Below are 15514 nucleotides of genomic sequence, written 5' to 3' on the forward strand. Positions count from 1 at the left end.
CTTATCTTTTATTGATAAGTTTTGTACATGCACTACTCTTGATGGATGCATTTTAGATAAACTGAAATAACTATTGGACTGTATGAGTGAAATAGGTGATTCTAGCCTAATCTGAATTTAACAGAGAAGATCTAGCTTTTAAAAGTCAAAGGCACTGGGATTTGAATAGAAGAATCTTTTTTTGCAAGCTTACAGTACTTACATCATCAACTGCTTTCTAAAAGCTGCACATCACTCATTCAAGATCAAACTATTTATGGGTTATTTAGCTTGGCTCTGCTCCTGCACCTTGTGGCATGCGAACTGATGTGCTTGCATTAAGACCCACTAAAGTCATGTGGGACTCTGCACAATGCAGCAGCCACACAAATTGTATATTTGGGGACTTGTGATGTTTTCTTTTTCTTTTTTAATTGTAGGAACTGCTGCTACTTACTAGCATCCTTTGGCAACACAGGGTTTTTCCCACACAACATTTCTGGCTCAATGGAATTTAAATTACTCTTTATATACCATATATTCTCTGAGTTCTCAAAAAATATTACATAATATAGAAATTTGTTTTTAGAAACATAATAGTACATCTATATCCCTCTGAAAAGTTGCTCCAAATTGTGTTTTTAAAATTGCATCTAAATCCTACTCCCAAACAAAACTGTTCGTTTACTCTTCAGTAAAGTTAGTAATGTTGAATTACTACTATGGAAAATGTGTCAGACAAAAGGCTTTATACAGCACTACTTAAAAGAAATAAAAGGATTTTCTGTGATTGAGTTTTAACAAAAGATTAAAGCTACTAAATGACAAATATATACTATGATACAAATTGGTTTGTAAAATTATAGTCACTTGCAACCTGAGTTAACCTCTCAAGCTTGCATCAAACTATAAGAAAATCTCAAAGTTTAAAACAAAAGAATATCTGAATATTTAGATATGTTTTTGTAACCAAACATAGACATTCTTTCATCTTCCCATTGACATAAGGAAAAACAGTTCAATGTGGGCAGTACCCTAAAACCTGTAATAAAAATGCTATTTTGAGTTGTAAATTATTATCAGCCACAAGAGCTGTTCCAAATCAGAGCTATTACAGTATATACCCCAAACCACTACTCTGCAACAAAGATGAATCTACCTATTACCTGGTTAGGATAGCAGCTATTATCATGGCCCCTTGATTTCCTTCAAGTAGCTCCAATGGAATAAGCCACAAGTGAATAATAAAGATCTTATAATAGCCCTTAAGAATTCTTTATAGGGAGCAGGCACAGAAATGAACTCTGGAGAGTTAAAGAACTCTCATCTCCTGATAAGAAAAAATAATTAACCTGACTTAATGTATCTGAGTAGGTCTTATATAAATCAGACTTTGGTACTTCAAGAGCCAGATTAAAACCATATATCAAAAAAGTATGTAGATATTGTCTTACAAGTACACATGGAACATATCTAAATCTGCAGAGATCTGTAGGTCTTTTTATGAAGTGCTCAATATATTCTACTTAAAAGGAGATGTGTGAAGTACTTACAGTGCTTAGTTTGCTAGAGGTAATAATGATTCGTCTCTCATGCAACATACTGGCATAAAGTTGCATCATGTTGTTCACATCCACAGCAACAAAATATTCGGTAAGATTTCTCTGTTTAAATAAATAAATAAAAATGTTAACATATATTAACAACAGTAATTGATTGGAACATTTTTACATTATTTATAAAATTTCTTACAATACAAATGAAAATCAATCCTGCCAGAGAAACGTGTCTGTTCATTAAATATCTGCATGCATACAATTCCTTGCCATTTTAAACACAAAGTAAAATTAACTTTAAGATCATCTCTTCATTTTGTATGTTTAATTATCCTTCTAGGTGGAGGGGAACTTTGTATTTTCAATAAATTTGGAAACATGGAAACTTTGGAATAATATGTGCTAGTTCTGTTTAAAACAGCTATTCATTTTTATTTATATTTTGGGTTTTTAGTATGAATGCATCATGGGCCCTAGGTGACTATACATTACAATTTTTTAAAATGCATTACTTTGTAAAATATATGCAAAAGCATTCACAAAGACTTAATACCAACCCTAATAAATTCAACTAGTAAATTCCTCGTTGTATGCAGTGTTGTTGTAGCCATCTTGGTCCCAGGATATTAGAGAGAAAAGGTGGGGGAGGTAATATCTTTTATTAGACCAATTTCTGTAAGCTTGAAAGCTTGTCTCTCTCACCAACAGAAGTTGGCCCAGTAAAAGAGATAACCTCACTCACTTTGTCTCGTTAGTAAATTCCTCCTCATTAATGCATAAACCAAGAAGTTTAATCCGTATAAGAAGATTCCAGATATGTCACTCTATATGTCACTCTGAAGCCTAAAATGTCTGTTGAGTCGGTGTGAAGCACTGGAAACAGCTACCAAATTCTTGTTCAGAATATCACCAGGTTCATTCATCACTGGGATTCTTGGTCTGTTATTGTCAAATTTTTAAGTTCTCAGCCATTTTGACTTGACAAATTATTCCCATGTGGTATCCAGCTGGTAAGGCATGTACGTATACTATGCCAAGATTCCTAGACCAGGGGTTCTCAAACTGGGTGTTGGGACACCTCAGGCGGTCATGAGGTTATTACATGGGGGGTCGGGAGCTATCAACCTCCACCCCAAACCCCGCTTTGCCTCCAACATTTATAATACTGTTAAATAGATTAAGAAGTGTTTTTACTTTATAAGGGGGGGAGGGTTGCACTCGGAGGCTTGCTATGTGAAAGGGGTCACCAGTACAAAAGTTTGAGAACCTCTGTCCTAGACCATTGTGATATCAGTGGTAACTCAACCAATCATTAGCCTTACTCTACAGCTAATAAGCACACAACAATATCTTTGGTTGTCTGAAGGAGACTACACAGATGGTGGATTATTTGACCCAGATGCCATTGTTCTGTAGAATAACGCACACAACAACAGAACCAGCACACAGTAACTACAAATATATATAACCCCTCACTGTAGTACACACTTCTGATCTGCCAGCTGCACGAAACAACACAAATCTCCAGCACAACCCCACCCCCACCAAATGAAAATCAACACAATCACACACACCACCACTACCTGGGATTTGTGGTCTGTCACTGTCGACGTTCTCAGAAATTTTCAGCTTTTATATGCATGACTTTATGTATTACACCTTTGTAACAGCACGTGCTTTCAGCTACTAGTATTTTTATTAATGTGAAATGGTAGAATGGATCTGACTAGACAGCTGCCCATTGGCAGTACCTATACAGGGTAACCATTTACTCCATAATGGGCTGAATCCCACGGTTTAGGGTACGCCATGGTTGATGGGGACAAGGAACCCAAATGGGACTCACAGCTGTCAGTTAGGTTTCTCCAGCCTCTACGGATGGTGTGGCCCAGCGTCTGACCTCATGGTTCACTAATTACGGGGGGAGAAGGGGAGTCTCAGATTGCATGGTCAGGGATGATGAGTCTTAATTTCATAGGTCCTAAACTGAACAGGAAAGCAGCTATCACTGGCCAGCCAGGGGGCTCAGAGTGCAGGTAGAGTTTCTTCCTGAAGTCCATCTCATATTCCATCACCACCAACCAACTGTATGGTCAAACCTTCCCCCCTACTCCAGGTTTCCTGCAATTCCACACCTGTAGAATTTGTCCCTTGGTCTAGCTATGACATCAGAGTGTGCTACCCTGCCAGGTTCTCACAATGCCAAAAAGAGCAGGGGCATGATGATTAATGTTACTCTCAGCTCTACTGGTTGGCCCACAGATCCTGTGCCCTCAATATCCTGGGGCGTTTAGAGAAGATGCTGAGTCCCTCTGCCATTACCTCCCTTCATATGACAAAGATGCCAAACACAATCACCTCCTCTAAGGGGTAGCAGGAACAAGATTACTTCCAGACTGCACCGGGCTGGAAAGAGAGAGGGGAAATTCCTGTTCACCAGAACTGGGCTAATACTACAAATAAACCTTAAATAAATAAATATTTGTTTACATTTTGCTTGGGTAAGAATGGTCACCTTCTCCCTTGTGATTGTACTTTGGGGCATGGGGTAGAGAAAGGAGAGTGAGTAAAAATTGCAAGGTGAAGCCTTGACATTTTCAAAGCATGTGGATGCAACTGTGTAGGGCCCAATTTCACATAAATTGGGGCATACTGCATAAATGCCAGGAGAAGGCCTACAAAGTAATCCCTGGCCCTGGGGCATCAGGGCTCAGAGCTGATGAACGAGATGAAGGTAGGGGCTGCTAGGACCCAAATTGTTGTGTGGAGAAAGGAACCGTGGCTCTTTGAACAGCATGTTAATATCCCATCTGAGAGATGTGTGCCATGATAACTGGATTGATTCTAAATTACGAAGGACTAGCTGCATAGCATCTTATTTATATCGCGGTTCTGTGTTGCTAAAGCTGCAGAAAAGTCAAAAGGTACATCTAGCTCTTCACTTCAGTAAAGCACTCTACATTGCTATGTAGATTTATTTATTTTTGCTAAAAATGTCAGATTTATTTATATTTTAAAAGTAAGTGTTCATTGCAATATTTTAAGCTTCACAGCAAAGAATTAGTGGACTACAGTTTATTATTAATTTACTACTGTTTGCCCCCATCTATTTACTCCCCATGTAAAATCACAGCATCTTATTACTTCTTCTCAGACTGAAAGGATGGGACACACAGTTACAAATGGAATCAGTGGGAAAGAGATGGTAGAGACAGGCACCTCTACTTCCATTTCCTTTCCTTCCTGTGAACTGTATAAAAGTATACAGCATCACTTTCACAACAACCACAGCATCTATCAACCACAGGCACAGATCTGAAATACTTCAGTTAATCAATATTCTGCTATGTGCGTCACATAATTTCTTCATGCCACCATGCAGACTTAATTTTCTGGGCGGGAGGGGAAGATATCATAATTTCAAAACTGTAGCAAATGGCCAGCTATAGCATGAATGCCCTTGATCCCACATTTAAATGCAAGATTTAAAGAAGGTGGGCTATTTAAATAAGCTACGCTTTCAATGGCTAGCTATTAAACATGTAGTCAAGCACACACTTGAAGATCACAGACACTACATTTGCAGCCTGCTTAATGTATTTATCTGGCCTCCATCACATATTTGAATTCTGTATAATGCAAACCTTCATTTAAACTAAGAAAAATCTTTTAACCATTAGAGCTGTCAAGATGACCTTCCAAATGTGAACCCGTGTGTCTTAGGTAGCTTGAAACAACAGCACTCAGAAAAATAAATTGCTTCCATTCATCTCAATGGAATGTTAATTCTGGAACTTAAATATGCAATTCTGGGGGGCCAGACATTCAAATAACTCAGGTGCATAAGTGGCAGGCATGATTTCTATACATAATTACCATAAATGCACACACAAATTGAGTAACTGAATGTGCAAATGATCAAACAATGTACAGAAATGGTAGTCATAAAAATACCTTGTATAATTTTTTATCACTGGATGATGCTCAGTGCAGTAGTTCTTTCACTAACTAAAGATTCTGTAATTAGACAAAGGCTGTATTCTCCCCTCATTCTTTGTAAAAACCTCCGATTGACACCAGTATGAGATCTGCTGTGGAAAGCAGTATATGGCTCTAACTTTGTAGGCCCAGCTATAGACCATAATTACTAATTGAATTCAGCCACACCCATCGAATAAGGTTAACACTGCTGGTTAGATATTTAAAAACAAACAAACATACTTACACTTTCTGGGATTGTTGGCAATCCAGTTACATCAGGAGTAATGAAGTACGAATGCTAATCAATGGGGTGGAGGGAAAACAAAATTAATATTTTGTGCGGAAAGAGACTAAGAGAGAGAGAGAGTGTGTGTGAGAGATAAAATAAAGCAGACCAAAACAACCTTATACAACTTTATATATTTAAAGGTTAAGCATGAGTCAGGATTTAAATACAGACCAGATTAAACTCAGAACAGATGTAATTCACTAATTTACATTAATCCAGTGACTTCAATACTTAGACAAGGAATGAATTTGGTTCAATTAGTTTAACATATCATTAGTGTCCTAGCCTAAATCTTGTAGGAGAAAAAACTTTATTTATCCCATTTTCTTAGTGAGCATGTACTCTACAATTTAAAATAACTGCCTCTGTTTATATCGATCTATAGATTTATATCTATACCTAGATATAGATATTTGAACCACCAATATAAAAATCAAATGTATCTCTCGTCAAACTTTAAAAAGATTAACTAGAACATGATGAAGTATATAAAAGTATATAAAAATTTTAGTATAGCTAATGTAATTTATTATTGCTATTTACTACATGCATGTAGGAAGATCTTACTGCACCAGATTGATGGACTTAAAGAACATTTTCCCCTTAACAATAATTAGTTTATTTCACACGAGCTAAAAAGTCCAAACACTAGCTATACAAAAAACAATGCATTACATGAACACTGTGCCGTGTGCATAATAAATAAACCAAGGTACAGATGTGCATTAATATATTTATGAAAGACAAAGAAAATTATTTTTCCAATTGCTAAGACCAAGAATACACCCAGATCAATGAAAAAGTCCTTTGTTTTCTGTTTATACCAAACATTGAATTCTTTTCTCCTCCCTCACTGCCACACGCACACACAGTATTTAAGGCCACAGAATATTATTCAGTAGTAACTTAGAAGTGAAACAATCAATGATTTTCTAACTGTTCATAATTTTAACAGAGAAATAATCAGTTCAATGATCAGAACAGCAGAGATGTGCTATGGGAAGCCATCACCCACTACTGCCAGACACCAGAGCCATGATTTGCTACAGTAGAACCTCAGAGTTATGGACACCAGAGTTATGTACTGACCAGTCAACCACACACCTCATTTGGAACCGGGAGTACAAAATCAGGCAGCAGAGACAAAAAAAAAAAAAAAAGCAAATACCGTACAGTATAGTGTTAAATGTACACTACTAAAAAAAATAAAGGGAAAGTTTAAAAAAATAGATTTGACAAGGTAAGTAAACGGTTTCTGTGCTTGTTTCATTTAAATTAAGATGGTTAAAAACAGCATTTTTTCTTCAGCATAGTAAAGTTTCAAAGCTGTATTGAGCCAATGTTCAGTTGTAAACCTTTGAAAGAACCACCATACCGTTTTGTTCAGAGTTATGAACAACCTCCATTCCTGAGGTGTTGGTAACTCTGAGGTTTTACTGTATTTCCAGTGGAAATAATTTATACTCCAAGTACTGCAACGTATTATGAGGTCTCTTAGGGAGACACACAAGATCTTGTAATAGGTATGAAATTAACCAGTACTGGCCACTGTCATGCTTCTACTATTTAAAAAGTGGCAGTGAGATTAAATGTAGGATATTTATTCCATTTTAAATTGTGTTTTGCTTTTGTAAAACACATACTGCAGTTTTAAAATAAGGTTAGTATAAACAGAAATATATTAATAAAGATTGGGTTTTTAAGACTAGAAAACCACAGAATAATCATTTTCCAAAAGACCATATATGAACATCCTGAAATCAACAGAGACATCATCTGGCAAGTAATTATTTCTTTCATCGGTAGGATTTAGGTAGCCAGTTCTTTTAAACTCACCGATACTAGGTACGGCTGATTTTTCAGAACTTGCTCACTTGCAAAAAACATCTCTTGATTCTTATGCAATATGAGAGAAAAATCGAACATTTTGTTTTTTAAACCAAAAAATTACATCTGATGCATAACATTTTAACTATAAATGGAACTGGGGCAAAGATTTCATATGCGATAATCTTTTTAGAAGAATGAAAATGCTGAATGACTTAATCAGTAGAATTTCAGGTTCTGACCTTCTACATAACAATGCAAGACTCATTTGTTGAATATAATTAGCTAGAATAATATAACAGATCAACAGAGAATGCATAATAGCCATGAATAAAATGGCAGGGCATAAAATGTATCTGCAGGGTGATTAAGCAAAGTTAAAGATTGGGGTTTTTTGTATTTTTGTTGGTTGATGGAGTAGAAAATCTCATTATGTTGTGTGCTATATCTACCTAGGAGTTAGACTTTAGTTTTTTAACAATTAATGATGACATCACCCATGCCTGGGTTCCATATATTGAAACAAATTTCCTTGGTTGGACAGTTCTGATTTCACCTCCTTAGCATCAAAGCAGTCACACTGTGATATAAAAGCATCTCAGTGCAGTTGAAGTATAGGTATCAGTAAGAGTCCATAACTTTCTACCACCCCCCCAATAAAGCTCTATCTAGAGGTGCAGATTTATGACTCACACACTCCAATGTACATGTAATCAGGGGAATGGACAGACTTGAAGTGTGGTAATAGTCAGACGGGTAACTCACTCATCAGATTTGTTACCCGTGTATATTCAGACCACAACTGGCTAACATTTCTGACAAAAGTGAACCATTATTACTTTTTATTCCTGTTAGCTACACAGGGCCAAAACATCAAAGGGCTTGTCTACACGGCACCACAGTGACAAACAGTGTGAACTGCAGAGCTCACGAAGCGTGACGTGCTAGCTGCCTTGTGTAGATGCTGCCGGTGCAAACTAAAAGATGTTTACTTCACAGTAACGTAGTGCTTCCAAAACAGGATGTTAACACAAACTAGGTACTTTTTAGTTTGCACCAGTAGCATCCATGTGGAGCAGTTTGCATGCCGTGTTTTAGTGAGCTCTGCAGCTGACACCTCAGCAGTACGGCTGAAGGGCGTTGTAAACAGAGTCTGAGAGTGTGTGACCTGGATTCCAGTATGGCTCACATATCAACAGAATGCTTTGATATGGTAAGTGCCATCTGAAGAATCTTTTTTTTTTTTAATTAGTGCTGATGTGCGAGACGGAAAGACCACAGCTTGGCTTCCACATCCCAGGATGAGTTTGTGGAGTTTTTTCCAACTGTCAGCATCTTTTTACTTCTGCACCAAGAAATTTGATCTAGACCCACTCAAGGACAGTCAACAGGGAATTCCATAGTGCCATTTTTATAGTCATTTTTCAGACTATAACTTAACTTTAAATCTATTAGCATCCACAGTTTAAGACCTTGCCACTTACAATATGGGAGAAAGGGACATAACAAACAGACATAAAAATTTAATCCAGGCTGCAGACTAAAACAGTTTCTGGAGTCCTGCAACAGTGCCAGTTACTAGGGCACATGGCTCTAGATCAAGTTCAGCAAGAACTTCTCACACAGTTTGACTGATTTAGTCCATATGTTTATTTGTTACAGGTCCTAAAATTTGGTTCCACACCACTTCCTGTCTTTATTTGCAGCCCAACACTTGGCATTGGGTCTGCATTTATATAAGTACCTTTCATCTAAATGGATTCCAAAGCAAAAATTGTTTAGCACTGTACTCTCTCCTTCCCCCAGACACGCAGGGGATGATGGCCAAAGGAACAGCTTCCCTTCCAGTCAGCCCACAGTTTAGCTAATCCCACCTCTTCCCTCCATCCTCTTAACCCAAAGGAGAGGGGAACCCATAGGAGAAGCCATGATCCCTTTCTTGCTGCTGGCCAGACAAAGCCCCACCCCTTTAAAGTATCATGGAACATATTTTAACACCGGCAATCTCTCTAAGATGAAATGCAACAACTGTAAAGGAGAACAGTAGCAATTCTCAAGAGGTAAGAGAGGCAATGAAGAAGCTTGCTATATCCAATTGTGACTAAAGTAGAAATATTAAATAGGAAGAATGTAAATTGCAATACTTTTGCAATACAATACTACAATACTCTTGCAAAAAGTGCCAAGGTGTAGTATTAAATGATATATTGGTTTTCTTTTCTAAAATATATTCCACTTGGTTGTTCTCTTTAAAATAATTTGAAATATTTTGACGATGTTGAAACATTTGAGAGCCACAAAAATTATTTGAGGGCTCGATAAAATGAAAGACAAAGAGCTCAATCTGTTTAGTTGGGGGGGGCGGGGGCGGGAAGAAGAGTGAGAGGTAACTTGATTACAGTATGGGCAGAAATACTAGGTACTAAATGACTTCAATCTATCAGAGAAAGATATAAAAGAACCAACAGCTGGAAGCTCAAGCCAGACAAATTCAAATTAGAAATTTGGCACAAATTTTCAACAGTAAGGTTGATTAACCATTGGCACAAGTACTAAGTGGTAGATTCTCTATCTCTCAGTGACTCTAAATCAAGACTGGATGTCCTTTTAGAAGATGAATATAAATCATAAAATAGGAACTGTAGAAAACTGATAAGGGAAGCAAAGGGAACAGGGTGAAATCTATGGTCAATAGAGTAAAGGACAACTTTTTTAAGTACAACAGGAAGAAAAAGAATCCTAATAACAGAACCAGTTCATTAGTAGATGGAAATAGTTGAAATATCAATAATAATACAGAAAAGGCTTAAGTATTCAATACATATTTCTATTTTGGTACTTGGGAAAAAACAGATTATGCAGTCATATCATACAACAACTCTCTTTCCACTCCACTAATACCTCAGAAGAATGTTAAACAGCAGCCACTAAAGTTAGACATTTCTAAATCAGCAGGTCCAAATACCTTCCATCCAAGAGTTTTAAAAGAGCTGGCTCAGGAGCTCACTGGACCGTTAGTTTATTTTCAATAAATCTTGGAACACTGGGAAAGGTCCAGAAGACTAGAAGAAAGCTAATGTTGTGCCAATTTTTAAAAAGGGTAAACAGGATGACATCAATCCTGGGCAAAATAATGGATCAGCCAATATGGGTCTCAATTAATACAGAATGAATTGGTACTGGAATTAATGCAAATCAACACGGTTATATGGGAAAAAAGATAGTGTCAAAGTAACTTGATTTTTTTTGGATGATATTACAAGTTTGGTTGATGTAATATATTTAGACTTCTGTAAGGCGCTTGACTTGGTATCACATGACATTTTGATGAAAAAATTATACAGATATAAAATTAACATGGCACACATGAAATGGATTAAGAGCTGGCTACTGATAGGTCACAAATGTAACTGAAAAGACTAAATCATTATCAAATGGAGGTGTTTCTAGGACCCACAGGATCAGTTCTTGACCCTATGCTCTTTAATGTTTTTATTAATAATCTGGAAGAATGCATAAAATCGTCACTGATAAAGTTTGCAGATGACACAAAATTTGGGGGAGTGGTAAATAAAGAAGAGGATAGGTCAATACCATCGAGCAATCTGGATCACTTTGTCAGCAAGCAAGCAAACAATATGCATTTTAATATCACTAAATGTAAATGTATACATCTAGGACCTAAGAATGTAGGCCACACTTACAAGACAGGGGACTCTACCCTGGGAAGCAATGACTTTGAAAAAGATTAGGGGCATGGTCAATAATCAGCTGAACATGAGCTGCCAGTGTGGCCAAAAGGGGTAATATAATCATTGGATGCACAAACAGGGGAAACTCATGTAGGAGTAGAGAGGTTATTTTACCTCCGTATTTGGCACTGGTGTGACTATTGCTGGAACACTGTGTCCAGTTCTGGTGTCCACAATTTAAGAAGGATGTAGATAAATTGGACAGGGTTCAGAGAAGAGCCACAAGAATGATTAAGTGAGCTGTAGCTCACAAAAGCTTATGCTCAAATAAATTTGTTAGTCTCTAAGGTGCCACAAGTACTCCTTTTCTTTTTAAGAATGATTAAAGGATTAGAAAACATGCCTTATGGGGTAGACTCAAGGAGCTCAATCTAGTTAGCTTAACAAAGAGAAGGTTATGTGGTGATTTTATTACAGTCTACAAGTATTTACATAAGGAACAAATATTTAATAATGGGATATACAATCTAGCAGAGAAAGATATAACACAACCCAATTGCTGGAAGCCAAAGCTAAACAAATTCAGACTGGAAGTAAGGTGAAAATTTTTAACTGTGAGAGTAATTAACCACTGGAACAACATACCAAGAGTCATGGTAGACTGTCCATCACTGATAATTTTTAAATCAAGATTGGATGTTTTTCTAAAATATGTGGTCTAGGAATTATTTTGGGGAAGTTCTATGGCCTGTGTTATACAGGAGGAGAGACTAGATCATCACAATGATTCCTTCTGGCCTTTGAATCTATGAAAGATACGCTCTAGCCAAACACAAGTTATACTTTAGTCAGACACAAGTTAACAGGTTCAACACAGGGATAACTGGGTGAAATGTAATGGCCTGTCATATACAGGTCCAACTAGATGGTCCAATGGTCCCATCAGTTCTTAAACTCTATGAATCTAAGAAACTTGATTCTTTTTGTATTGCTATTTATGATATTTCATTTGGGAAACACTTATTTGCAAAGCAGCAAAAAACAACTGAGATTTTAGTCACTTCCTTACATGTGTACCAGCATCACTGATGATGTGAGCTAGAAGATGCTCCAAGAATTGTACATTAGGCCAACAGAAGAATCACAAAACACTGTTTTATCCAGGCTGTAATAAAAATGTAATTTTAGGTTAAACTTCTCAACAATGAAGAAGTTTACATTTAAAAAAAGGAAGACCCCAATACTGTTAACCCAGATGCAGTCAGCAACCAGATTCCAATCATTTTAAGGACAGTTCACATTTTGAGTCAATTGAAAATATTACCCCAAACAATTCTAAACACAAATCGGAAATACTATATATTATATGCAAAAAACTTACAACCTAATGCTTCATTAATATTAAAAATTCAAAAGACAAAAAAGGTCAAGAACTGCAAAAATTTTGGTTCTCATATTAACATTAACTTGCCCACATTTGGCATGCTGCTTTATTTTTCTACCCAGCCAGTATATATTTTAGCATGCCATTCAAAAATACCATTTCACCCAGAAAAAATATTAATTATGAAAGGTGCAAGTGTCAAAAATCGGATGGGGTGGGGTGTAATAGGCGCCTATATAAGACAAAGCCCCAAATATCGTGACTGTCCCTATAAAATCAGGATATCTGGTCACCCTATCTAAGGGAGTTGTACTCTTTGAAAAGCAAATCCAGTATGATAGCAGTAAGTGATGAGTACAACAGTTTGCTGCTCCTGTGGGAGCCATAATCCTCTACAATTTTAGGACACATTCCCACATCAGCTTACATGTGTGCAAGTTCATTGGTCTGGACCTGCAGAAATCTTTACACAGTTCAGTAAAACCCTCCCTACCCTTTTCCGCACTCCACCCTGGCATGATCAAGCACAAATGGGAAAAGGTGCAACTGCAGGCAGGCAGTAGAAAAGCCAAGCTCAGACTGACATATGACATACCCTTCCCTACTCAGGTGTTCAGAGGCCATGGAGCGGATCTTGATCCACAGCAGGAGGAACTAAAGATACTCATCTGAGACAGCTGGCAATGAACAAGATAGGGAGTAGCATTGCCAGTTGCTATGGTAGCTTGCCCTCTTACCCATGCAGCAAACCTCAATTTCTGCTAGGTTAGGACTGGAGTCTGCATAGACACACACACACACATTTTACATAGTAAGTGAATACAGTATGGTAAGCCATTTAACAATAGGAGGCAATATGATGAGATGATAATAATTTAGCACCAATACCACAAGAAACTGAGTACATTTTTACAATAGAGAGACATTACACAGGATACCTACCACGTTTAAACTGACAGGAGTGTTTGCCTTTGGCACAGGGTGGCTATACAGTGATTTTAACATATCATTCAAGTCATTTTCCTACAGGAAATATTTAAAAAGAAGTACTTAATAATCATATACAAAGAATACATATTCCACTTTAACAAATATATTTTCATTTCATCACAGATAATCTCATAGTGCAACTGCCATATATTAAAGTACAAGCACAATCTATTTTTATGGCTCAAAGAATGATCATCACTTGCAAGTTCTGAAGTCAGTTTTTTTAACATTTATTTTCTTTCTCTACACTTCCTGATATACAGATGTAATTTAACCATGTTACTTGAACCCCTTCAAAAACGGGGTTTTTCAAGCTAAAAATGGTATTAACACAGTTTATCTGGCCTGACAACACCTTTCTAAAATTGTATTAGCCTTTGGACCTCTCTATACAACATTTAACTGAATTTATAATCAAGCAAAGATATGGTGGACTCTACATATGGCTTGGATCTGTACACAACATGGTTAGCACAAGTTTAATCACCATGGCAGTTAATGTGCCTAGGCTGCCACATGGTTGTCTTTCTGTGACCTGAACGGGTCACTATACTTATGTTGCTTCAAAGACAATTCTCCCTAATCATATCTGTGTTACTGAGTTGCCTGGGTCTTCTTTCCTCCCAGCTCTACATATAATAGGGTCTCCCAGGATGCATTTCCCTTTGGATTGCTTGTGGCGCTCCATGTATATGTCCTACAGGCACTCTAACCCCTACTTAGACGATGGGGTAGCGCCTCTGAATTTCCCAAAATGCATTAACGCAAACATCATTAGGCAGAGCGGTACATGTGAATGCATACAGATGTCATACGGTAGTACAGTAAATAAAGTTGCTGTGGAAACACAACTCAAATGTGTTTTTTGTTACTGGGTCTGTTTAAGGTGTCACAACCTGGTTTCCAAACAGAATTGTACTTAGGAGTGATAATGGAACCTAGATCATGATTTTTATATTCATAAACTCGGTCCTAAATGGAACAGGCAAGCACAACAGTTTGAAATATTATAAAACAGTTTGGCTAATGAGATCAAGCTAAATGTGGAGAAAGGTTCAGCATGTCAGCAGAACTGTACATTCAACTTTCATATAAACTGAACCAATTTGTCTGAAGAGGGCTGCCATCTCTCTATGCAAAGATGGGTGGAATTACTCAGGTATTAGCAAATAAGGCCTTAGGTTTAGATCTTTGACTGGTCAGGGAGACAAGAAGGAGCTCTCTGATAGATTTATTAGTCCAAGAGACAGGGGACAAGGCAGTACACCAAATCGAATACTTTCACTTTGTACAGTGCCAGAAAGAACTTCTGGCCCACTAAAACGTAGAGTTCTTTAACATATACTATAATAAAGTTGCAGCTTTGTCAGCTATACATTGAACTACTATTTATTTGTTTAGTGCCAACAAGCAATGAGAAAGACCCAAAGGTAAAGACGGTCCTTGCCCTGCATGAGCCTCGTCTTTCAAGCATAACCTCAATAAAAAGCCCCGACTATTACAATTAAATAGTAAGATTAAGACAAAACAAAATTTAATATGATTTAATATGCTAACAACGGGAGTTCAGTGACCATTACAATCCGTTTTACTTAAGTTAATGCAACTGGGCTATTATATTTTCTTTATACATAAAATTTTATTGTTTTCTTTAGTCTGTTTCCAATAGATATAATTATTGCATGTATATTCTTTCAATCTCAACATCTGCAGCCAACAGCATATGGCTAACTTTTTTCTCTTTTGAAAATGACCATCTAGTATACCTAGATACTTGAAGCAGGAAAGTTTATCTTTAATACTTTTAATAAAGACA

At 37.0% G+C, this 15514-nt stretch overlaps 1 protein-coding gene across 3 annotated transcripts in view; it reads right to left on the reverse strand.

Moving 5' to 3' along the window:
- DENND1B (DENN domain containing 1B) overlaps positions 1-15514 on the reverse strand; it is a 245469-nt gene that overhangs the window by 107132 nt on the left and 122823 nt on the right. For 2 of the 3 annotated variants that reach the window (XM_048860501.2, XM_048860503.2), the window contains exons 7-10: positions 13651-13731; positions 7642-7701; positions 5761-5814; positions 1533-1643 (exon numbers count right to left, since the gene is read on the reverse strand). In XM_048860501.2, coding sequence (XP_048716458.2) covers positions 1533-1643; positions 5761-5814; positions 7642-7701; positions 13651-13731 — 306 coding nt within the window. The remainder of the gene's footprint in view (positions 1-1532; positions 1644-5760; positions 5815-7641; positions 7702-13650; positions 13732-15514) is intronic. The other variant, XM_048860502.2, reaches the window with a different exon arrangement.

Source organism: Caretta caretta, chromosome 8, assembly GCF_965140235.1.
Source record: "Caretta caretta isolate rCarCar2 chromosome 8, rCarCar1.hap1, whole genome shotgun sequence".
Lineage (NCBI taxonomy): Eukaryota > Metazoa > Chordata > Testudines > Cheloniidae > Caretta > Caretta caretta.